This window comes from Pseudophryne corroboree, chromosome 4 (genome assembly GCF_028390025.1).
Source record: "Pseudophryne corroboree isolate aPseCor3 chromosome 4, aPseCor3.hap2, whole genome shotgun sequence".
In the NCBI taxonomy this organism is placed as follows: domain Eukaryota; kingdom Metazoa; phylum Chordata; class Amphibia; order Anura; family Myobatrachidae; genus Pseudophryne; species Pseudophryne corroboree.
Window position 1 is genome coordinate 290,456,522 of NC_086447.1, and position 24,365 is coordinate 290,480,886.

Here is a 24,365-nt window from a genome sequence, read left to right on the forward strand (position 1 = left end):
TTTAAGTCTTTTTCCATTTGAATCTGTTGAACTTTTCGGCTGGCGAATAGGAGAGGCCTTTGCTCAGAACTTGTATTTGATCCTGATCTAAATTATGTGCTGAAAGGTTGATGATCTTAAGTTGTGAAGAGGTGTCAGTAGGTGTTGAGGAATCTGAAGTTACCTTCTGCGTGAATTCCGTACTGGTTGTCTCCTTGGTAGTGGTTGATCCCATTGTTGTTGACGACCTCTTCCTCCTCTTGCGCCCCCTCCTTGTCTTTCGTTTGCTGGGTGCCTTGACCCCCTTCCCCTGGGGGGATCCCCTAAAAAATGTTGTTGTTGGTATTGGGTGGAGCTGTTGCCCTCACTTCTGAAGTTCGAGGTTAACGATTCCTTGGGGATGTATTCCGGAATGTCTTCTGCTCCAGATGTTTCTATATCTGATGATGAGTAGTGTTCCGGGTTTCTAGGGGGTCGTGGTTGCCAAGAGGGCTTGTTCCATTTTTTTTTACAGACCAGGGGCACAGCTATGGGGGCAGCGTGTGCCCCCACTTACGCCAATATCTTCTTAGGATGGTGGGAACGCGAATCTGTGTTCAATGACAGCAATGATGTCTTTACATCCAACATCATTATGTGGGTACGGTATATCGATGACATTTTGATGATATGGGAAGGTGACATACAGATGCTTCTCCTATTCATTGAACATCTCAACAACAATAACCTCAACATTCGACTTACCCATCATATCAGTCAAGATGAACTCCCATTCCTGGATGTTCTAATCTACAAAGATGAAAACCAAATGCTCTCTACAAAACTGTACAGGAAGGAAACATCCTCAAACACACTGCTACATCAAACCAGTTCCCACTTTCCTCCAACAATTATGAATATACCTAAGGGGGAATATCTACGCCTAAGAAGGAACTGCTCCAATGATCAGGACTTTGCGGAACAAAGCAAAGACCTCTCGAAGAGATTACGGGAGAGAGGATACAGCAATACCGCTATCAAGAAAGCAAGTAGAAACATTCAGACTGTCCAGAGAGAACATTTAATCTTTGAAAAGAAACACAAGAAACAAGAGGACAACACTATCAGATTTGTAGGGGGTTTCTGTCAAGAGTGGCGTCAGGTCAAACAAGCTATTCAAAAACACTGGGGAATCCTACAGTTGGATCCCACTCTATCACAAAAACTTGGACCACAAGTATCCATGAGCTGGCGGAGATCGAGAAATTTGAAAGATAGACTGGTATCTAGTCATTTCCAATTAACCCGAGGAAAGCCACAATCCACGATTGGCACATCCATGTGGTCACTGCAGAGCATGCCAATATATCCTTAAGACTGACCATATTCAGGACCGCTATGGCAAAGACGTCAAATTCAGACACTTTATTAACTGCTCAACAGAAGGAGTGATCTACTGTATAGTATGTCCCTGTGGACAAAGATATGTTGGCATGACGACCAGAGCCTTCAAGCAAAGAATTCTGGAACACATTGGATCCATTCGGAATGCGACCAAGATCTACAAAAAATGAAGCAAATCACCTCTGTAGCACGTCATTTTGTTTCTAATCATGCAGGTCGGTGGGAAGAACTCAAAGTCTGTGGACTAGAGAAAGTCAAACTAGGTATACGAGGAGGCGATTGGACCAACACTCTTCTACGGAAGGAATGTGAGTGGACTTTCAGATTGGACTCACTACACCCTCAAGGACTCAATGAAACCATTAATTTTGGTGCTTTCCTTCCAACTTAATTACATCACTACTGCATATATGTTATTACGGCAGCAATAACTATCCCAGCAGGGATATTCGGTCTTATTTCATTTCATTTCCTTTTTCTTCTTCCCCCCCCCCTTTTTTTTAACCCCCCCCCTTTCCCCCCCCCTTTTTTATTCCCCACTTTCCATCCTCAGCAAAACCTAACCCACCCTACCCCCAGCCCTTCCTTTCATTTTAAACACTTTCAACCCATATATCTTTCATCCAGTAGCATACCATCATCAAAAAAAATTTTTTGTCACACATGCAATTTACATTTTTTTCACGCAATTTTAATACAGCCTTCACAATATATCTCATTTATAATCCCCCTCTTCCCATACACCATCACAATTCACTGCCATCACTATGCACACACAATAAATTTTTTCCCCCCTTTACTCTACATATTTTTATATATATATATATTTTTATATATATTTTTTTATACTTTATTTTATATTTTATATATTTAATTTTTATTTTCACATTTATATTTTTATTCTTCACCCTATTAATTAATGCATTTCAAACCCCCCCCTCATTCTCCTTCCCTCCCATCACATTCACATTCTCAATCCGATTACAACACTCCCAATTCACCATTTTTTCAACACGTTTTATACGGGCATTAATCATTCATCCATTTTCACTACATTCTATTTAACTTTAATTAATTTTATTTTTTCATATTTCATACATGCTTGTCAGCACTTACATACAACCAATTTATTACACCAATCTATTATATCAGTACTTATTCCAATTAATTCATCTTTAAAGACATCTTCCATATATATATTGCAGGTATCCATTTATTAATTATCTATAGCAGTTTCATTTTGTGCAGCATATCTATTCAGCTTTTTCTCTATTAAGCTCATTACACGCAGTCAGACCTTTACATCGCAATCACCATCTGGTGAAACCAATTAATAATCATCTCATTAGAATAAAATCCAGGTCTGCACTCCCGCCGTTCACACTACCCGTGAACAAGCTTACTGTGAAACGTACGTTGGGAGGTGAACGTGGTCACGGTGAGTGCGCTCACGTGACCAGCAGACCGGCAGGAGAGGAGACCAGGGGAGCCGTTAAGACACACAGCTCGTCAAGCCGAGCTGTCAGCGGCACCAAACGAGCAGGACACACGCACAGGCTGTTGCAAGTATCTCTTTATATCCTGCACTCTTACTTGTCTCCCGCTCTCCAGCCACGCACAGCTGTAATTAAACACTGTGTGCATCGGTCTCTTTCAGGCAAATCTATGCCGTCTCTATAATAAGGCATTTTTCATTGCACACTATAAACTGTTGCTTTTAAGGTGCTATTAATACATAAGGTAACAATCTATTGACACTTTCAGTGTCACTCTGTTGCTGATAAAATTAAATACAATCAGCAACAATCTACTTTCCGCTCTGGCAATTGAGTTTTTTTTTTTTTTTCACAGTTTTTTTCACAATTCTTATTGACTCACTGTGGACATACAGCATATACAATATTTTTTGTGTCTTTTTTCACTGCAAGTACAACAATTTAACAAGATTGTTATTAAGACAGCAATTGACATTTCAGGCTCTAATGATTTAGCCAGCCTCAGTGTGGATAGTGGAGATCACGTCTCTAGAGATTTATTCCCTATTTATCTATCCACTTCTGCCAATCTGTCTTTTCAGCTGAATACATGTTTTCTTGTGCATTTCCATTCCCTGCCCTATACGCTGTGTGAAGGGGGAGGGGGAGGATGGTGGATTGCTCAGGATCATTGCAGTTTCAGTTTTAATTATACTACATTACTTGTAAACACATTTATGTTTTGATATCTTTAATCTTGCTGGCATGTCATCAGAATAACAAGGGTCCACTATTGCCCTACCACATGTGAAAAATCCTCTGGGATTAATGTTGCATAGCACAAAAACAAGCAACGTACAGGCGGCTCCATTTGGCAAAACCGATTGACCATATGATTTAAAACCTCTGTATACCTATACATTTGGAATACACTTTGGTGCAATGATGGTCAAACATATGTCTCTTTTTTAAGAGACTATCTGCCCATTTTAACAACCAGGCCTTGGTGGATTCAATAACTGCATACCCATTACAGGTCTTTGCTCATCGACTTTAAATCTACTACCATACCACACCGTACATGCCCAATCTCGTCCGATCTTGGAAGCAATACGGTGTTGGGCCTGGTCAGTACTTAGGTGGTTGACCACTAAGGAATACCAGGTGTTGTAGGTTTTGCTTGATGGCAATACTTTTGCTACTGCACCTACTGTAGAAATCAACACCTGGCGGGCAATTTCTTGGTTCTGCCGCAATTTGTGCCGCACGTCTGCCTTATATACATGGTTTTTCATCCATATGTTCACAGTTGCAATCCCGAATTTACGATTCAAATTATTTAATCATTTTTTAAACATATTTTGTGTGTACTCTTATATTATTCATCAAGAATTAAAGGTTACGTTTTAATATCTAATACGTTATACATAATCTCTATCACAGTTGTTTCCAAGAGTGAGTGCTCCCAACAAGGGTCACTTTTTTCCTTTCTCTCCTCTCTTTATTACCCATGTAATAGACCCATGGGAGCACCATCGACAATCACCCTTTTCTTTCTACCTAAAAAAGAACCCTTTTTTTGTTCAATGGTAGATGGTGATCAATTCCGGAAGTTTTTCTGGTTCGTCGGTTTTCTTGGAAACACATACTAACTACATATCCATTCAATCTCACTTAGTCTTGTGCGGCATCCTTAACCCAACCCTTTATCGCATATCATATATAACTAGAAATAGTTTTCTTAGGAACACCAGCACGGACTAGTGGATTCAACAAGAAAGATTCTTTCAAGTAACCACAGTGTTTTGTGCACAAACGGGCACAGTCCCATATATAATAAAACATGAGCTTTAACCTAAAGCAGGAATTGTCATATAAACACAGAAATAGAGAAAATTTAGATGAGATTTTTCCCAGCAATATAGTAGATACAGAACCACACACTAACTGGGAATCGGACTTTGCACAACTTAAACAGCTACTCCATAAGCAAATAAGAACCAGTTGGGACCTCACTACACTTGAGAATTATCTCAAGAACAAAATTGTCCCGCGTGGCCTTAGGCCAAGAGTTTTTCCCACTTTCAATCTCGCTAGTGAAAACCTCAAAACTGATTGGGACAATAGTCTTCTCAAGTGCTCCATGGAACTCATGGGCATTTTGATCAAACATAACCATCTCATTCTCGAAGGCTGCGAATGTGATTTAGATGAATTGAGTAAGAAATTGGAGCCCTGGGAGAAGGATACACAATTTCAACGCTGTTTTGAGAAGAACAAACAAGACCTTCTCATATATGAACAGACTATAATTGACAGGAAAAGAAATAAATTTGCTAGAGACAAAAATGACTTTGTATCGGGCAAAATATTCAAATGGAACAAGCCCTCTTGGCAACCACGACCCCCTAGAAACCCGGAACACTACTCATCATCAGATATAGAAACATCTGGAGCAGAAGACATTCCGGAATACATCCCCAAGGAATCGTTAACCTCGAACTTCAGAAGTGAGGGCAACAGCTCCACCCAATACCAACAACAACATTTTTTAGGGGATCCCCCCAGGGGAAGGGGGTCAAGGCACCCAGCAAACGAAAGACAAGGAGGGGGCGCAAGAGGAGGAAGAGGTCGTCAACAACAATGGGATCAACCACTACCAAGGAGACAACCAGTACGGAATTCACGCAGAAGGTAACTTCAGATTCCTCAACACCTACTGACACCTCTTCACAACTTAAGATCATCAACCTTTCAGCACATAATTTAGATCAGGATCAAATACAAGTTCTGAGCAAAGGCCTCTCCTATTCGCCAGCCGAAAAGTTCAACAGATTCAAATGGGAAAAAGACTTAAAACTATTTAGTAGAAAGTTACTTCTCACGAAATTTCACAACAAAATAGTCACCTCTAAAACTAACTATACCCAATCCCACCAGACAGAAATAAGTGATAATATGAATACATCAGATATGTCAGGACCAGAGCTGGAGGCACTGGAGGCCCTCCAATCTTTGGAATCAGAATCAACACCAATCATTGATCCCGAGTGGGAAGTCAGCACGAGGGTCATTTGTAAGAAAAGGTCTACATTTTTTCCAGCAGAGCAGACGAGTCCAGAGATACAGATATTTACTAAATTAGTATCTCAAGAATTTGACCATATACACCTCCGGAAGACTAGAAGACTGTACAATTCCAATTTATCCAGGAAAGAACTAAATGCTCTAAGAGAGATTGAATCATGGCAAGACGTCATCATTAAACCATCAGATAAAGGGGGAAACGTGGTGTTATGGCCCCGAGAACAATACATACAGGAAGCATATCGACAGTTGGAAGACCAAACTTGCTATCAAAGAGTATTACTCAACCCCATGGAAAATTACAAGACAATATACAACCGGATTCTGAACGACGCATACGCGGAAGGGACTATAACACCTTCGGAATATCAGTATCTCCAGACAGCACATCCCAGTATCCCTACATTTTACATGCTCCCCAAGATACATAAGAACATGAGGCAACCACCAGGAAGACCAATTGTATCGGGGATAGGATCCTTGACTGAAAAAGCCAGCATTTTTGTTGACTTACATCTACGACACCATGTTTTGGGTCTCCCTTCCTTTGTCCAAGATACCACAGACGTTCTCCGCAAGATTCATGATGTCAAATTGGAAACAAATCAATATTTAGTCTCTCTAGACGTTGAGGCACTTTACACTTCAATTGATCATGATAAAGGACTTGAAGCTGTCAATTATTTCATGAATATGGAAGGTATGGAAAAATTCCATGTGTTCCTTGCCGATCTACTCCAATTTATACTCAGCCATAATCTTTTCACCTTTAACAACAGATTCTTTTTACAGACCAGGGGCACAGCTATGGGGGCAGCGTGTGCCCCCACTTACGCCAATATCTTCTTAGGATGGTGGGAACGCGAATCTGTGTTCAATGACAGCAATGATGTCTTTACATCCAACATCATTATGTGGGTACGGTATATCGATGACATTTTGATGATATGGGAAGGTGACATACAGATGCTTCTCCTATTCATTGAACATCTCAACAACAATAACCTCAACATTCGACTTACCCATCATATCAGTCAAGATGAACTCCCATTCCTGGATGTTCTAATCTACAAAGATGAAAACCAAATGCTCTCTACAAAACTGTACAGGAAGGAAACATCCTCAAACACACTGCTACATCAAACCAGTTCCCACTTTCCTCCAACAATTATGAATATACCTAAGGGGGAATATCTACGCCTAAGAAGGAACTGCTCCAATGATCAGGACTTTGCGGAACAAAGCAAAGACCTCTCGAAGAGATTACGGGAGAGAGGATACAGCAATACCGCTATCAAGAAAGCAAGTAGAAACATTCAGACTGTCCAGAGAGAACATTTAATCTTTGAAAAGAAACACAAGAAACAAGAGGACAACACTATCAGATTTGTAGGGGGTTTCTGTCAAGAGTGGCGTCAGGTCAAACAAGCTATTCAAAAACACTGGGGAATCCTACAGTTGGATCCCACTCTATCACAAAAACTTGGACCACAAGTATCCATGAGCTGGCGGAGATCGAGAAATTTGAAAGATAGACTGGTATCTAGTCATTTCCAATTAACCCGAGGAAAGCCACAATCCACGATTGGCACACATCCATGTGGTCACTGCAGAGCATGCCAATATATCCTTAAGACTGACCATATTCAGGACCGCTATGGCAAAGACGTCAAATTCAGACACTTTATTAACTGCTCAACAGAAGGAGTGATCTACTGTATAGTATGTCCCTGTGGACAAAGATATGTTGGCATGACGACCAGAGCCTTCAAGCAAAGAATTCTGGAACACATTGGATCCATTCGGAATGCGACCAAAGATCTACAAAAAATGAAGCAAATCACCTCTGTAGCACGTCATTTTGTTTCTAATCATGCAGGTCGGTGGGAAGAACTCAAAGTCTGTGGACTAGAGAAAGTCAAACTAGGTATACGAGGAGGCGATTGGACCAACACTCTTCTACGGAAGGAATGTGAGTGGACTTTCAGATTGGACTCACTACACCCTCAAGGACTCAATGAAACCATTAATTTTGGTGCTTTCCTTCCAACTTAATTACATCACTACTGCATATATGTTATTACGGCAGCAATAACTATCCCAGCAGGGATATTCGGTCTTATTTCATTTCATTTCCTTTTTCTTTCCCCCCCCCTTTTTTTAACCCCCCCCCCCTTTCCCCCCCCCCTTTTTTATTCCCCACTTTCCATCCTCAGCAAACCTAACCCACCCTACCCCCAGCCCTTCCTTTCATTTTAAACACTTTCAACCCATATATCTTTCATCCAGTAGCATACCATCATCATAAAAAAAAAAATTTTGTCACACATGCAATTTACATTTTTTTCACGCAATTTTAATACAGCCTTCACAATATATCTCATTTATAATCCCCCTCTTCCCATACACCATCACAATTCACTGCCATCACTATGCACACACAATAAATTTCCCCCCCCCCCCTTACTCTACATATTTTTATATATATATATATTTTTTATATATATTTTTTTATACTTTATTTTATATTTTATATATTTAATTTTTATTTTCACATTTATATTTTTATTCTTCACCCTATTAATTAATGCATTTCAAACCCCCCCCCCCCTCATTCTCCTTCCCTCCCATCACATTCACATTCTCAATCCGATTACAACACTCCCAATTCACCATTTTTTCAACACGTTTTATATGGGCATTAATCATTCATCCATTTTCACTACATTCTATTTAACTTTAATTAATTTTATTTTTTCATATTTCATACATGCTTGTCAGCACTTACATACAACCAATTTATTAAACCAATCTATTATATCAGTACTTATTCCAATTAATTCATCTTTAAAGACATCTTCCATATATATATTGCAGGTATCCATTTATTAATTATCTATAGCAGTTTCATTTTGTGCAGCATATCTATTCAGCTTTTTCTCTATTAAGCTCATTACACGCAGTCAGACCTTTACATCGCAATCACCATCTTGTGAAACCAATTAATAATCATCTCATTAGAATAAAATCCAGGTCTGCACTCCCGCCGTTCACACTACCCGTGAACAAGCTTACTGTGAAACGTACGTTGGGAGGTGAACGTGGTCACGGTGAGTGCGCTCACGTGACCAGCAGACCGGCAGGAGAGGAGACCAGGGGAGCCGTTAAGACACACAGCTCGTCAAGCCGAGCTGTCAGCGGCACCAAATGAGCAGGACACACGCACAGGCTGTTGCAAGTATCTCTTTATATCCTGCACTCTTACTTGTCTCCCGCTCTCCAGCCACGCACAGCTGTAATTAAACACCGTGTGCATCGGTCTCTTTCAGGCAAATCTATGCCGTCTCTATAATAAGGCATTTTTCATTGCACACTATAAACTGTTGCTTTTAAGGTGCTATTAATACATAAGGTAACAATCTATTGACACTTTCAGTGTCACTCTGTTGCTGATAAAATTAAATACAATCAGCAACAATCTACTTTCCGCTCTGGCAATTGAGTTGTTTTTTTTCACAGTTTTTTTCACAATTCTTATTGACTCACTGTGGACATACAGCATATACAATATTTTTTGTGTGTTTTTTCACTGCAAGTACAACAATTTAACAAGATTGTTATTAAGACAGCAATTGACATTTCAGGCTCTAATGATTTAGCCAGCCTCAGTGTGGATAGTGGAGATCACGTCTCTAGAGATTTATTCCCTATTTATCTATCCACTTCTGCCAATCTGTCTTTTCAGCTGAATACATGTTTTCTTGTGCATTTCCATTCCCTGCCCTATACGCTGTGTGAAGGGGGAGGGGGAGGATGGTGGATTGCTCAGGATCATTGCAGTTTCAGTTTTAATTATACTACATTACTTGTAAACACATTTATGTTTTGATATCTTTAATCTTGCTGGCATGTCATCAGAATAACAAGGGTCCACTATTGCCCTACCACATGTGAAAAATCCTCTGGGATTAATGTTGCATAGCACAAAAACAAGCAACGTACAGGCGGCTCCATTTGGCAAAACCGATTGACCATATGATTTAAAACCTCTGTATACCTATACATTTGGAATACACTTTGGTGCAATGATGGTCAAACATATGTCTCTTTTTTAAGAGACTATCTGCCCATTTTAACAACCAGGCCTTGGTGGATTCAATAACTGCATACCCATTACAGGTCTTTGCTCATCGACTTTAAATCTACTACCATACCACACCGTACATGCCCAATCTCGTCCGATCTTGGAAGCAATACGGTGTTGGGCCTGGTCAGTACTTAGGTGGTTGACCACTAAGGAATACCAGGTGTTGTAGGTTTTGCTTGATGGCAATACTTTTGCTACTGCACCTACTGTAGAAATCAACACCTGGCGGGCAATTTCTTGGTTCTGCCGCAATTTGTGCCGCACGTCTGCCTTATATACATGGTTTTTCATCCATATGTTCACAGTTGCAATCCCGAATTTACGATTCAAATTATTTAATCATTTTTTAAACATATTTTGTGTGTACTCTTATATTATTCATCAAGAATTAAAGGTTACGTTTTAATATCTAATACGTTATACATAATCTCTATCACAGTTGTTTCCAAGAGTGAGTGCTCCCAACAAGGGTCACTTTTTTCCTTTCTCTCCTCTCTTTATTACCCATGTAATAGACCCATGGGAGCACCATCGACAATCACCCTTTTCTTTCTACCTAAAAAAGAACCCTTTTTTTGTTCAATGGTAGATGGTGATCAATTCCGGAAGTTTTTCTGGTTCGTCGGTTTTCTTGGAAACACATACTAACTACATATCCATTCAATCTCACTTAGTCTTTTGCGGCATCCTTAACCCAACCCTTTATCAAAAGGAAAGGTTTCAAACTTTAACATGGGAAACGATGCGTAATGAAATATAAAGCATGAATGTGAAAACTCTATTTCATATTAAACCATGACAATACATGCAGTACCGCTGTTGGGGGTCATACAGGGCACTGTCATTGATAACAAAGCCAGATGTGTTTCCACTGGGTGTGGATCATTAAATCGACAGTGTCTAGGTCGACAATGTTTAGATCGACCACTATAGATCGACAGTCACTAGGTCGACAGGGTTGGAAGGTCGACAGGGTTTCTAGGTCGACATGTGCTAGGTCGACAGGTCAAAAGGTCGACATGAGGTTTTTTTTGGGGGGGGGGTTGTGTCGTTTTCTTTGTAGAGTGACCGGGAACCCCAATTAGTGCACCGTGTCCCCTCGCATGGCTCGCTTCGCTCGCCATGCTTCGGGCAAGGTGCCTCACTACGCTGCCGCTTCGCTCGGCACAGATTACCGTTCCAATTGTAGTCCACGTGGATCGTTAAGTATGAAAAAGTTAAAAAAAAGAAGAAAAAAAGTGAAAATCTCATGTCGACCTTTTGACCAGTCGACCTAGCACATGTCGACCCAGAAACCCTGTCGACCTTCCAACCCTGTCGACCTAGTGACTGTCGACCTATAGTGTTCGACCTAAACATTGTCGACCTACACAGTGTCGATCTTCAGACCGGATCCCGTTTCCACTCACTGTCGAGTAGTCAGTACTGCTAATGTTACACAGAACATACAAAATAAAAGTTTTACTTGTTAAACCATGGCTTTCCGATGGTATGCTGCAGGATAATTGTAAATATATGTGACGTTTTGGTAAGAACCACAGTTTACGCAAATGCTGACAGTAAATAATTAAAATGTGAAATTGAAAAGTTACAGCATCAGCCGTAGATGTGGAGGTAATTGTCAGTCACTTGCAGGAAAAGCACACATGTGCATGTGATGGATAGTTACTGCCACTCAGATCACAGATCTTGCATTGAGTCATTTAAAAAAAAAAAAAGTTTAATACAGTGTAAACCAGTCCCCGTTCTTGTACGGTTTCTATTACCATACCAGCCCCAAGCCTGCTACATCATTATTTGTTATGTATCAGTTCCTCCTTACCTGATTTTGACCGCAGTGCTTTCGCAGGGTCAGGGTGAAGTTTTCTGGAAGCATTTTCTGTATTGTTATTCCAAACGACCATTTCTCCATCATAACTTCCTGGGTGGGAAGAGATAAAAAGAACTTGGTCACATCATGTATATGCAATGCTGATGTTTACAAAACGGCGTGATTATCGGCAGACTGCGCATGTGCTGCTGTTGCACTGCTTACGTGTCATGGTCATTTTTTATTGCAGAGTGATTGACAGGAAGGGACCGTATGGCGGAGGTAACGGGGAGTGACAGCAAAAATGCTTGGGTGTCATGGCCATTTTTGGGGCATGTATATGCAGTGAGCTGTGATCATGTTCATACAAAAGCATAGCACCTGCGTTGTTACAGTCATGTCCAGTTTGCGTAGTCATAGGGCTGATGATTAGCAATTCCATAGCCTAAAATATATAACATCTGCATAGGCTTGTACAAACATGAATGAGGCCAAACAGCATGTAACAGAATTTAATTTCTTTCTAAGTAAATGGGCACATTGCAACCATTTACAACTTTCCTTTAAACACTTGGGGGTAAATTTACTAAGGTCCCGATTTTGACCGAGATGCCGTTTTTTCATCAAAGTGTCATCTCGGTAATTTACTAAACTCAAATCACGGCAGTGATGAGGGCATTCGTAATATTTGGAAGTCCTAGGAAAAAATCACGAATGAATACACCATCGGTCAAAACGCGGCTGTTTAAGTATGAATCTCGGTCATTTACTAAGAAGTGCAAAGCAAAAAAAAACAAAACACTGCCGTGAAAAATTACAACTCGTAAAAAAGTGCTTAAAAAAAACAGACCTGCTTTTTTTATCCGTGATTGGATAGGCATGCACGGATCCATGAGATCCGTGCATGTATATCAGTGGGAAGGGGTGGGAAAGTGATTATTTTCTCAAAAAAAATTGCGTGGGGTCCCCCCTCCTAAGCATAACCAGCCTCGGGCTCTTTGAGCCGATCCTGGTTGCAGAAATATGGGAAAAAAATTGACAGGGGTTCCCCCATATTTAAGCAACCAGCATCGGGCTCTGCGCCTGGTCCTGGTTCCAAAAATACGGGGGACAAAAAGAGTAGGGGTCCCCCGTATTTTTAAAACCAGCACCGGGCTCCACTAGCTGGACAGATAATGCCACAGCCGGGGGTCACTTTTATATAGTGCCCTGCGGCCGTGGCATCAAATATCCAACTAGTCACCCCTGGCTGGGGTACCCTGGGGGAGTGGGGACCCCTTCAATCAAGGGGTCCCCCCCCCCCAGCCACCCAAGGGCCAGGGGTGAAGCCCGAGGCTGTCCCCCCCATCCAATTGGCTGCGGATGGGGGGCTGATAGCCTTTTTTGAAAATGAAAAGATATTGTTTTTAGTAGCAGTACTACAAGTCCCAGCAAGCCTCCCCCGCATGCTGGTACTTGGAGAACCACAAGTACCAGCATGCGGCGGAAAAACGGGCCCGCTGGTACCTGTAGTACTATTACTAAAAAAAAACAAAAAAAAGACAAGACACACACACCGTAAAAGTAAAGATTTATTACATACATGCACACAAACATACATACATACTTACCTTATGTTCACACGCAGGTCGGTCCTCTTCTCCAGTAGAATCCAAGGGGTACCTGTTGAATAAATTCTACTCACCAGATCCAGAGTCCCAGGGTCCTCGGGGCAACCATTTGTAATCCAGGTACTTGAATAAAATAACAAAACGGATACCCGAGCCACGAACTGAAAGGGGCCCCATGTTTTCACATGGGACTCCTTTCCCCGAATGCCAGAAACCCACTCTGACTTCTGTCTAAGTGGGTTTCTTCAGCCAATCAGGGAGCGCCACGTTGTAGCACTCTCCTGATCGGCTGTGTGCTCCTGTACTGAGTGACAGGCGGCACACGGCAGTGTTACAATGTAGCGCCTATGCGCTCCATTGTAACCAATGGTGGGAACTTTCTGCTCAGCGGTGACGTCACTTTAGGTCAACCGCAGGGCAGAAAGTTCCCACCATTGGTTACAATGGAGCGCATAGGCGCTACATTGTAACACTGCCGTGTGCCGCCTGTCACTCAGTACAGTAGCACACAGCCGATCAGGAGAGTGCTACAACGTGGCGCTCCCTGATTTGCTGAAGAAACCCACTTAGACAGAAGTCAGAGTGGGTTTCTGGCATTCGGGGAAAGGAGTCCTATGTGAAAACATGGGGCCCCTTTCAGTTCGTGGCTCGGGTATCCGTTTTGTTATTTTATTCAAGTACCTGGATTACAAATGGTTGCCCCGAGGACCCTGGGACCCTGGATCTGGTGAGTAGAATTTATTCAACAGGTACCCCTTGGATTCTACTGGAGAAGAGGACCGACCTGCGTGTGAACATAAGGTAAGTATGTATGTATGTTTGTGTGCATGTATGTAATAAATCTTTACTTTCACGGTGTGTGTGTCTTGTCTTTTTTTGGGTATTTTTTTAGTAATAGTACTACAGGTACCAGCGGGCCCGTTTTTCCGCCGCATGCTGGTACTTGTGGTTCTCCAAGTACCAGCATGCGGGGAGGCTTGCTGGGACTTGTAGTACTGCTACTAAAAACAATATCTTTTCATTTTCAAAAAAGGCTATCAGCCCCCCATCCGCAGCCAATTGGATGGGGGGGACAGCCTCGGGCTTCACCCCTGGCCCTTGGGTGGCTGGGGGGGGGACCCCTTGATTGAAGGGGTCCCCACTCCCCCAGGGTACCCCGGCCAGGGGTGACTAGTTGGATTTTTGATGCCACGGCCGCAGGGCACTATATAAAAGTGACCCCCGGCTGTGGCATTATCTGTCCAGCTAGTGGAGCCCGGTGCTGGTTTTAAAAATACGGGGGACCCCTACTCTTTTTGTCCCCCGTATTTTTGGAACCAGGACCAGGCGCAGAGCCCGATGCTGGTTGCTTAAATATGGGGGAACCCCTGTCAATTTATTTCCCATATTTCTGCAACCAGGATCGGCTCAAAGAGCCCGAGGCTGGTTATGCTTAGGAGGGGGGACCCCACGCAATTTTTATTTTTATTTTACACTGTTTAATTTAAAAAAAAAAAAAAAAAAAATGAACCCCAGCACGGATCAAACAGATCCGGCCGAGATTCATTTTTAAAAAGTCGGCAGTGTTTTGCTAATCACTGCCGTAAAAAAAAAAAAAAAAACCACGAATGACATCGACATCGGAACAAAAGTAAAACCCGAATACGACAGCTTAGTAAATTAGTCGTAATAAATTCAAAAAGTTGCAGTTTTACACTTTCGATGTCATTCGTGATTGAACTTTGACCTGAAACGGGAAAATACGAATCTTAGTAAATTTACCCCTTGGACTTTTGATGATAGGGCTCTTTGTTTTGTTTTGTTTTTTGTTTTTTTAAGAACATCCTGTCTGTTTAGTTATTTTTTAGCATAGGATGTGTCTGATGCTGAGTTGAACTTGGCCAATATGAGTGGCTTAATTTGCGCAAATTTACATTGGGCATACCCAAACAGGGAATGCTCACATGTGTACCAATGCAGACGTCCATATCTGCCAACTGCAGCACCTTATGTATAGGCGCACACAGGGTGGGTTTCTGAGTACCAAGAAACCCCTTTTTCAGTGGCAAACGCAGGATTTCTAGAGGGGGGTTTCCAAATGCAGTCCACAATTTCCTACTCTGCAGGAGTCTAGGGGAGCGGTAAAAGAACCCAGTAATGACCCTGGATATTAATGTAAACATTGGTCTTTTTAAACACTGTATGGAATACAGTATTAATATTTAACACTATAGATGGTCTATAGTATAAGCTGTATCACACATATTTAAATAGTCTAAATAAGTGGCCAGGAAAATGTTAAACATACCATAATAAATAAATAAATACACAGATATAATAAAACCAGTACTGCACTTTCTCAGCACACATTTTCCCACCTTATAGTATGGCTCCTGTCTCTTCTTCCTGCTAGCTACTCTCTGGTCCAGTGCACTGATTGAGCACTCAGATCCACACACACAGTAAACTCGGTAGAAGAAGCTGCTACCACTGGGCATATGCAGCAGTTCTGCCCTGTCCCTTAAACTGCATGATGTGGCGGCAGCTCTAGTAATTGTATTATGGTGGTCATTCCGAGTTGTTCGCTCGCAAGCTGCTTTTAGCAGCTTTGCACATGCTAAGCCGCCGCCTACTGGGAGTGAATCTTAGCTTATCAAAATTGCGAACGAAAGATTCGCAATATTGCGAAAAGACTTCTCTGTGCAGTTTCTGAGTAGCTCGAGACTTACTCTTCCAGTGCGTTCAGTTCAGTGCTTGTCGTTCCTGGTTTGACGTCACAAACACACCCAGTGTTCGCCCAGACACTCCTCCGTTTCCCCAGCCACTCCTGCGTTTTTCCCAGAAACGGTAGCGTTTTTTCACACACTCCCATAAAACGGCCAGTTTCCGCCCAGAAACACCCACTTCCTGTCAATCACACTCCGATCTCCAGAACGAAGAAAAAACCTCGTAATGCCGTGAGTAAAATACCAATCTTCATAGCAAATTTACTTGGCGCAGTCGCAGTGCGAACATTGCGCATGCGCAATTAGCGGAAAACCGCTGCGATGCGAAGAAAATTACAGAGCGTACAACTCGGAATGAGGGCCTATATACCATTGCTAATGTTGTCATAATTTGAGCCACTTGCCAAGAGGAGGAGGGTTTCTGGTCAACCCGGACTTTGTCAGGCCGCACATTCAGGTGGCCCTTCCTCGGATTGATGCTGTCAAAAGGCTGGCGCAGGGGAAAATAATCTGCCTCCTTCTCTGTCCCATCCCGTCTCTGATGCTGCCCTGCTCAGTGCTGTAAATGGTGGGACGACAGGCCAAGCTCTGCCCGCTGTATGTTAAATATGTAAGGTTTGCAGGGATAGGCTGACTGTATTCCAAAGGGCCAGAGCCGGCCCTAACCAATATGATGCCCTAGGCAAGATCCGCCTCTGACCCTGCACCCATTTCCAGCACCATCACCCGTCACTCATAGCAGTCCTCATTTTGGTGCTCCACCCCCTATATTTGAATTAGGTACTGTGCGCACATTCAGCGCGCAGCCCAAAAAGGGGCGTGGTTTTGCTGGGAATCAAATTACGCCGCACAGTAGTGCAATTTTATGCACATTATATCATGCAATAGTGTCCCTTATTCACATTACATCACACAGTAGTCACACTTTACCTTATATATGTTACTCCTCACAATAGTGCCCCTTATTCACTTTACACCTGACCACACCATACAGTATTGCTCTTTATTCACATTAGACCACACAGTAGTGCCCTTTCTATAGGTTATGCCACACAGTACAGCACCTTATACACATTATGCTACACATTAGTAATGCTTTTATACACATAATACCACACAGTAAATGCCACATTGTCATGAATCTGCATTCTCCATCGCATCTCTACTGTGGAACTACAGGTTCCAGCAGTTCATTTCTGTTCCAGTTCTAGTTTTCAGTCTACTGCATCTGATTTCATTATTGCCTTATTTATATCAAGTTTCAAGTTAATCTTCATTGCTTATTTGTTACCAGTGACTTTTGAAATATTCATTTATCGGATTAAGTTATTATTCATTGTTCCTGTCATCGGTTATCCCTGTGTGATAATAAATATCAAGCGCAGAACTTTTTGTCCGTTTCCCAGTCTCCTCTATCACTCCTACACTGACCCACTAGTGCCCCCTCCGGGGACATACTAAATCAGAGTCCTGACAGTTTGTCCAAGGCCCATGGACCCGGATGGTGGTCAGAGTGTGGGGTCAGGGTCACTCCAGAGTTCAGTGTCACGACTTAATGATCAAGAGTCAAGAATCAATAAACCTCCTTCGGTTCCAGCCGATTCCAGCATCCTCGGATCAAATACGGTCCTATCCGTCAGTCTGAGGACTCCTCCGGTTCCAGCTGGTTCAAGCTTTTCTGGACCCAATCCGGTCCCATCCGTCTGTCCAGATCAGCCGATTCCAGTTCCTCCGAACCCGGTGTGGTTCTCTCCAGTGTGTCAAGTAATGAACTCCTGTCTGTCAGTTTTGGAGATGACGTCCTCTCTCCATCCTAGAATATTTCAAGTTGATACTACTCTCAAGTGTCCTACATTGTCTTCTGAGACTTCAATTGACATTCAGCCTTCCAAATTCCAGCGTGGGTGTTCGGTGCCCACCCATAAAAGGGGGGGTACTGTCATGAATCTGCATTCTCCATCGCATCTCTGCTGTGGAACTACAGGTTCCAGCAGTTCATTTCTGTTCCAGTTCTAGTTTTCAGTCTACTGCATCTGATTTCATTATTGCCTTATTTATATCAAGTTTCAAGTTAATCTTCATTGCTTATTTGTTACCAGTGACTTTTGAAATATTCATTTATCGGATTAAGTTATTATTCATTGTTCCTGTCATCGGTTATCCCTGTGTGATAATAAATATCAAGCGCAGAACTTTTTGTCCGTTTCCCAGTCTCCTCTATCACTCCTACACTGACCCACTAGTGCCCCCTCCGGGAACATACTAAATCAGAGTCCTGACACACATACACAGATGACACACATTATGAATGTCCTAGAAACATTATGCACCTTACATATTATGCCAACCTTTATTAATGCCCTTGTACACATAATGTCCCTTACACATATGCTGCATATTATTAAGGACCTTATACACATAATGGCACACATAATGCCCCTTACACATGTGTCACACATTATTAATGCCCTTAAACACATAATGACACACATAGTGCCCCTTACACATTTGTTGCGCATTATTAAATGCATTTATACACATGATACACATACTGCCCTTTACACATATACCGGGCACTATTGCACAATCAATCACCCCCACTTCCCCCCCGCACACAGCACTCACACTGCTGCTAACACCGTGACCTCTCTCTTTGCTTGCATACAGAAGTGTCCTCATACATATTGCCTCAATACACCAAGCAGCAGGAGAGGCCTGGCGTGAGTCAGCTGGCAGCTCATGTTTTTTTTTTTAATGCAGTGCTATGTGACTAGGAAGCACAAGCTTCTGCTGATTAAAATGATATGTGGCATGCCTATATTGTGTGTGATTTCCAGGAATACACTGTAACGTAGTATTTCATATGCATATACAGCCGCAGTCACACAAAGAATATAGGCATGCTGCTTATAATTTTAATCAGAAGAAGCTGCCTGTGCCCCTAGGCATTTGCCTAGGTTGCCTATGCCTAGGGCTGGCCCTGCAAAGGACCACAGGTCTCCTTGATTAGCTTCTCACTTTCCTTTGAGGTAAAAAGGTAAAGAGTTTGAACAACACTTAAGGTAAGACATTTTATTTTTCACCCCTTCTCACCCCCATGAACTTGGACTGAAGCGGCATCAGGAGTGTCACTATTCATCTCTGCGACCCCAAAAACTATGGATTTTCACATGTCATTCCCTTCCCACACCCACCCCTAGGGGTGCTAGGCGTTTCTTACCCACACAGTATTTGTTTCCAGATTGTAAGTCATATGTGTATCAAGTTTGGTGTAAATTGCTCCAGGCATTGCAGCGTTATGCTGTAACATACATACCGACATACATCCATACATTCACTCTCCTGGTCGCCCCTCCCCCTCGGTTCATGACCAGTTTCCTCTGAGTCTCCCACCATGAACTGTTTTCCCGCTTCCGTCTGAGACGCCGTGTACTAAGGGACCAAGTCGCAGCATAGGCGGCTGTGTGACTGGTGCGTCAGTGTTTACTTGGGCGTCTGTGTTCACTATAGGTTCACGGAGCAGCGGTGTACACTAATAGCATCTGGATCCACTCAGCGTTCGCAGACGTATTGATCGATCCTGGAAGCGGGGTAAGTCTCCCTGTATCCCACTCTACTAAGTATGGGTTATACAGCACTAAGTCTCTATCTACCTTTTGAGTACAAATAGTTGGATAAGTGCATAATGCATATGAGTCTGATAATATTACTGTGGTTTCTTTTGCTATGCGTCTGAGTACGGTTAAAACTTTTATAAAGTAATGCAGTAATATGTTTCTCCTACATACTTGAAATGTATCTGTAGTTGATTATGTGCTCATATTGCTTACTAATGTATAACATGTGACTGACTGCTAGTGTGATTGCTGACTTTACTATAATTCTGTCAGTTCTTTTCTATCTATTCCGATCCTCAATGCTGGTGTATAGCTGGGTCGGGTCGCATTGTATGTCACTTTAACGAGTCTTAAAGTGATTACAGTCACAAATTGTGTAGTACACTGTGTAAGTGTTGATTATTTATCATGTCTAAGAGAGGCAAAGGTGAAGAAGATACTCTCACAGCAACACCAACATTCATATCATGTTTGCCTTGCAAAGCTGTGTTAAACTCTCAGGATCTGCTTTGGGATGGTTTGTGTGCAAATTGTTTTAGCTTTCACCAAGAGCTTTTGAATAGTACAAGGCAGATACAGGTGCAAGTTGATCCCCCTTGGGCTATGTTTGCACAAACATTATCCAGTATAGCTGAGCGGATAATTCCAACTTCTGTACCAGGAATAGGTTATACGATTAACCTTTACATGCAGCTTCCCACCTGTGGTTTATCACTCCCAGCAGCAGCCTCTCACAAGAAACAGGCTGAAAAGCCAGTGGTAAGTAAATCTACATCTTCACAGTCTACACATGTTTCAGAAGAGGATTCATAAGAGGAAGAAGACTCATTAAGCTCTGGTTCTGCATACGAAGAGGAGGAGGTAGGCCTCAGCTCAGTGGACATAGCTGATTTGATTAAGGCAATGAAAGCCATTCTATCCTTAGAAGAATCAACTGAGCCTGTGTTAAAATCCAAGGCACCTGTGTTTAAACGTCCCAAAACAGTTAAGACTGAGTTTCCTGGGTCAGATCAGCTGACGGAAATCATCGAAGAGGCTTGCGTTTAAAAAACATTTTTCCCTGTCTGGGGCAGTCATAAGACCAGCCATGGCTTCAGGTTAGATGGCAAAAGCAGTGGCTGCCTGGGTTGATGCATTGGAAGGAGGTCTTCCAATGGCATCTAAAGAGCAAAAATCCCATATTGCACATATAAAACAGGCTGCGATGTTCTTGGAAGAAGCAGCTTTGGATATGGGTACAATTGCCTCAAGGGCATCAGCTTCAACAGTAGCCGCTCGCAGAGCAGTTTGACTACTTACATGGAAAGCTGTTTCAGAATCTAAAAAGGTTTTGGAGTCTTTACCTTTCTCTGAAGATATTCTTTTTGGTAAAGAATTGACAGATATTTTGGAGTCAGAAGCCGACTCCAAGAAAGTAAGGTTTCCTTCCACATACAAATTTAAACCTAAATTTCCAGCTCGGCCCTTTCGGTCTCAAGGAAAAGCTAAAGGGAAAAGTGATGGCAAACAGCCCCAACACAACAAGTCTGGTAAGACTAAAAAGCATTGTGCTACCAGAGGACTAGTTCGTAAAACAGAAAATAAGCCATCATCCTGATGGTGCAGGCCTCCACCTAGGGGATTCCAGTGTGGGGGGCCAACTTCTTCAGTTTGCTCAGATCTGGTAACAGTCTACAACAGATGCCAGGGTGCAGGGAGCGGTATCTCTCGTTTACGCATTTGCCTTCAAGAAACACCCTCATTGAAGGTTTTTTTGTACTAGCCCATCTCGGGTAGAGACAAAGGCCAGGGCTTTGCAAGAGGCAGTTCAGAAATTGCTTCAGTCAGGGGTAATCATTCCAGTTCCTCCTGCACAACGAGGACAGGGTTTTTACTCGAACCTGTTTCTAGTTCAGAAGCCAAATGGGTCATTCCAGCCCATACTCAATCTCAAAGTGCTGAACAAGTACATTTGGGTACCTCAGTTTCATATGGAGACTTTACGTCCCATCATTTTGGCAGTGAAGCCAGGGGATTATATGGTATCCCTGGATATCCAGGATACTTACCTACATGTTCCTATAGCACTGTCCCATCAGTGTTATCTCAGGTTCACTATCCTCCAACAGCATTTTCAGTTCCAGGCCCTACCTTCTGGGTTAGCCACAGCCCCCAGAGTATTTACCAAAATTTTGGTGGTAATGGCAGCTTTTCTCCGCCAGCAGGGGATAAGAATTTCTCAATACCTCGACAATCTTTTAGTCCTGGCACAGTCACAGGAATTGCTCCTGTGTCATCTGCAGAAGCACGGGTGGCTCATAAATTGGGCGAAATCGTCTGTGGTTCCGTCACAGCGGATGACTCACTTGGGGGCTGTACTGCATTCAAGCCTTCAAAGAGTATTTTTACCTCTGAACAAGGTATCCAAAGTTCGGTCAAGGACTCAGGAGCTGCTACACAGTCCAAGGGTATCCAGTCACGCAGCAATGCGTGTGATGGGATTGATGGTGTCAACATTCGATATGGTGGAGTATGCTCAGTTCCACTCGAGGCCTCTGCAGTATCTGATCCTTGCCAAATGGAATGGGTTTCATCAGATGATAAAAACGCAGACTATGGTCCTTACGGTGGAAGTAAGGAGGTCGTTAGCCTGGTGGCTACAGACATCCCATCTGGACAAAGGGAGACCCTTTTGGATATCAGATTGTGAAATTCTGACAACAGATGCCAGTCTCCAGGGCTGGGGAGCTGTGTCAGGAAGGTTGTGTTTCCAGGGGCAATGGACCAAGGAAGAAGGTTGCCTCAGCCTGCCAATAAATATATTGAAACTTCGGGCCATATACATGGCACTGATTCAGGTAAAGGACATCCTTTGGAAAAACCAGTTCAGATCCGCTCGGACAATGCGATGGAAGTAGCGTACCTCAACCATCAGGGAGGAACTCGCAGCCAAAAAGCTATGAAGGAGGTAAGTCACACACTAAAGTGGTCAGAACTTCATCATCCAGCCTTGTCTGCAGTGTTTGTTCCGGAAGTCCTAAACTGGGAAGTGGATTTTCTCAGTTGACACGCCATTCAGGCAAGCGAATGGGCTCTACACCCGGATGTCTTCCAGACTCTAGTGGACAAGTGGGGGTTGCCAGAGATAGATCTCATGGCATCCCGTCAGAACAACAAAGTTCTCGCATACGGGTCAAGAACAAAGGATCCCAGAGCTATCTTGTGGATGCCCTGTCGGTGAGATGGGATTTTCATCTGGCCTATGTGTTTCCTCCAATCACCTTAATACCCAGGGTGGTGAGAAAGATAAAGCAAGGAAAGGGTACCGTGATACTATTAGCTCCGGTTTGGCCCAGAAGACATTGGTACACAGATCTGCAGAGAATGTCGACGGATGCTCCATTCCTGCTCCCTCAACGTCCAGATCTACTGACGCAGGGTACTTGTTAACACAGACATCTGGATTGACTGTGTTTGACGGCGTGGCTCTTGAGACCTCTAACGTGAAGTCAAGAGGATTCTCATAACAGGTAATTCAAACAATGCTCAGAGCAAGGAAACCTTCCTCAGCTCGAATTTATCAACGAATATTGCAAACCTATATTCATTGGTGCAGTGAACGAAAAATGGACCCTAGGTCTTTCAGAGTTTCCAGGGTCTTCGCATTCCTTCAGGCAGGAATGAATAAAGGTTTGAAGGTGGCTTCCTTGAGAGTGCAAGTGTCAGCATTGACTGTATGGTTCCAAAAGAAAATTGGCAACTTACAGAATGTGCGTACTTTTTCCCAGGGAATGCTGCGCATTCAACCTCCTTTTGTTCCTCCTACAGTGCTTTGGGACTTAAGTTTAGTACTAAAGGCCCTTCAAGTTGCCCTATTTGTAACACTTAATAAAGTGAATCTTAAATGGTTGACAGCTAAAGTTCTCTTTCCACTGGCCATGGCGTCAGCTAGAAGAGTGTCAGATTTAGGGGCATTGTTATGTCGTCCTCCATTTCTGATCTTTTATCCAGATAGAGCAATTCTCAGAACTAAATCTGGGTATCTTCCCAAGGTGGTGTCTAAACTTCACCTTAACAAAGAAATTGTAGTCCCGGCTTTCCAGGAACCGGGCCTTTCTGCAGGGAGATGCATAGCTGGACGTGGTCCGTGCCTTAAGGATCTACGTGGATCATACCAGTGCCATCAGAAAGACAGATTCTCTCTTCATTCTCTACGGATTTCACAAGAGAGGATGGCCTGCTGATAAGCAGACACTGGCGAGGTGGCTTCGGATTACTATTTCAGAAGCGTATTCTCACGCTGATCCCCTGTTTCCGGCTAATATCTCTGCTCACTCTACTCGTAAGGTAGGTCCATCATGGGCAGCACAACATGGTGCTTCAGCAGAACAGATATGTAAGGCAGCTACATGGTCTTCCATTAACACATTCATTAGACATTATGCCGTGGATACCTTTGCCTCTCAGGACGCTGAATTCGGGCGAAGGATTCTCCTGTGTAATCAGGAGCGTCCCCACCACTAAATTGCTTTGGGAAATCCCAATGTATAACCTGCATATAACCTGTGGATCC

The 24,365-nt window shown here is 42.8% G+C and overlaps 1 protein-coding gene and 2 pseudogenes across 1 annotated transcript in view; 2 read left to right on the plus strand and 1 right to left on the minus strand.

The window, feature by feature from the left end:
• WDR49 (WD repeat domain 49) overlaps positions 1-24,365 on the minus strand; it is a 459,475-nt gene that overhangs the window by 177,993 nt on the left and 257,117 nt on the right. The window contains exon 12 of the mRNA XM_063916191.1: positions 11,894-11,992. Within this exon, the coding sequence (XP_063772261.1) occupies positions 11,894-11,992 (99 nt within the window). The remainder of the gene's footprint in view (positions 1-11,893; positions 11,993-24,365) is intronic.
• LOC134913699 (5S ribosomal RNA) lies at positions 3,895-4,013 on the plus strand (annotated as a pseudogene).
• Positions 10,125-10,243, plus strand: LOC134913700 (5S ribosomal RNA; annotated as a pseudogene).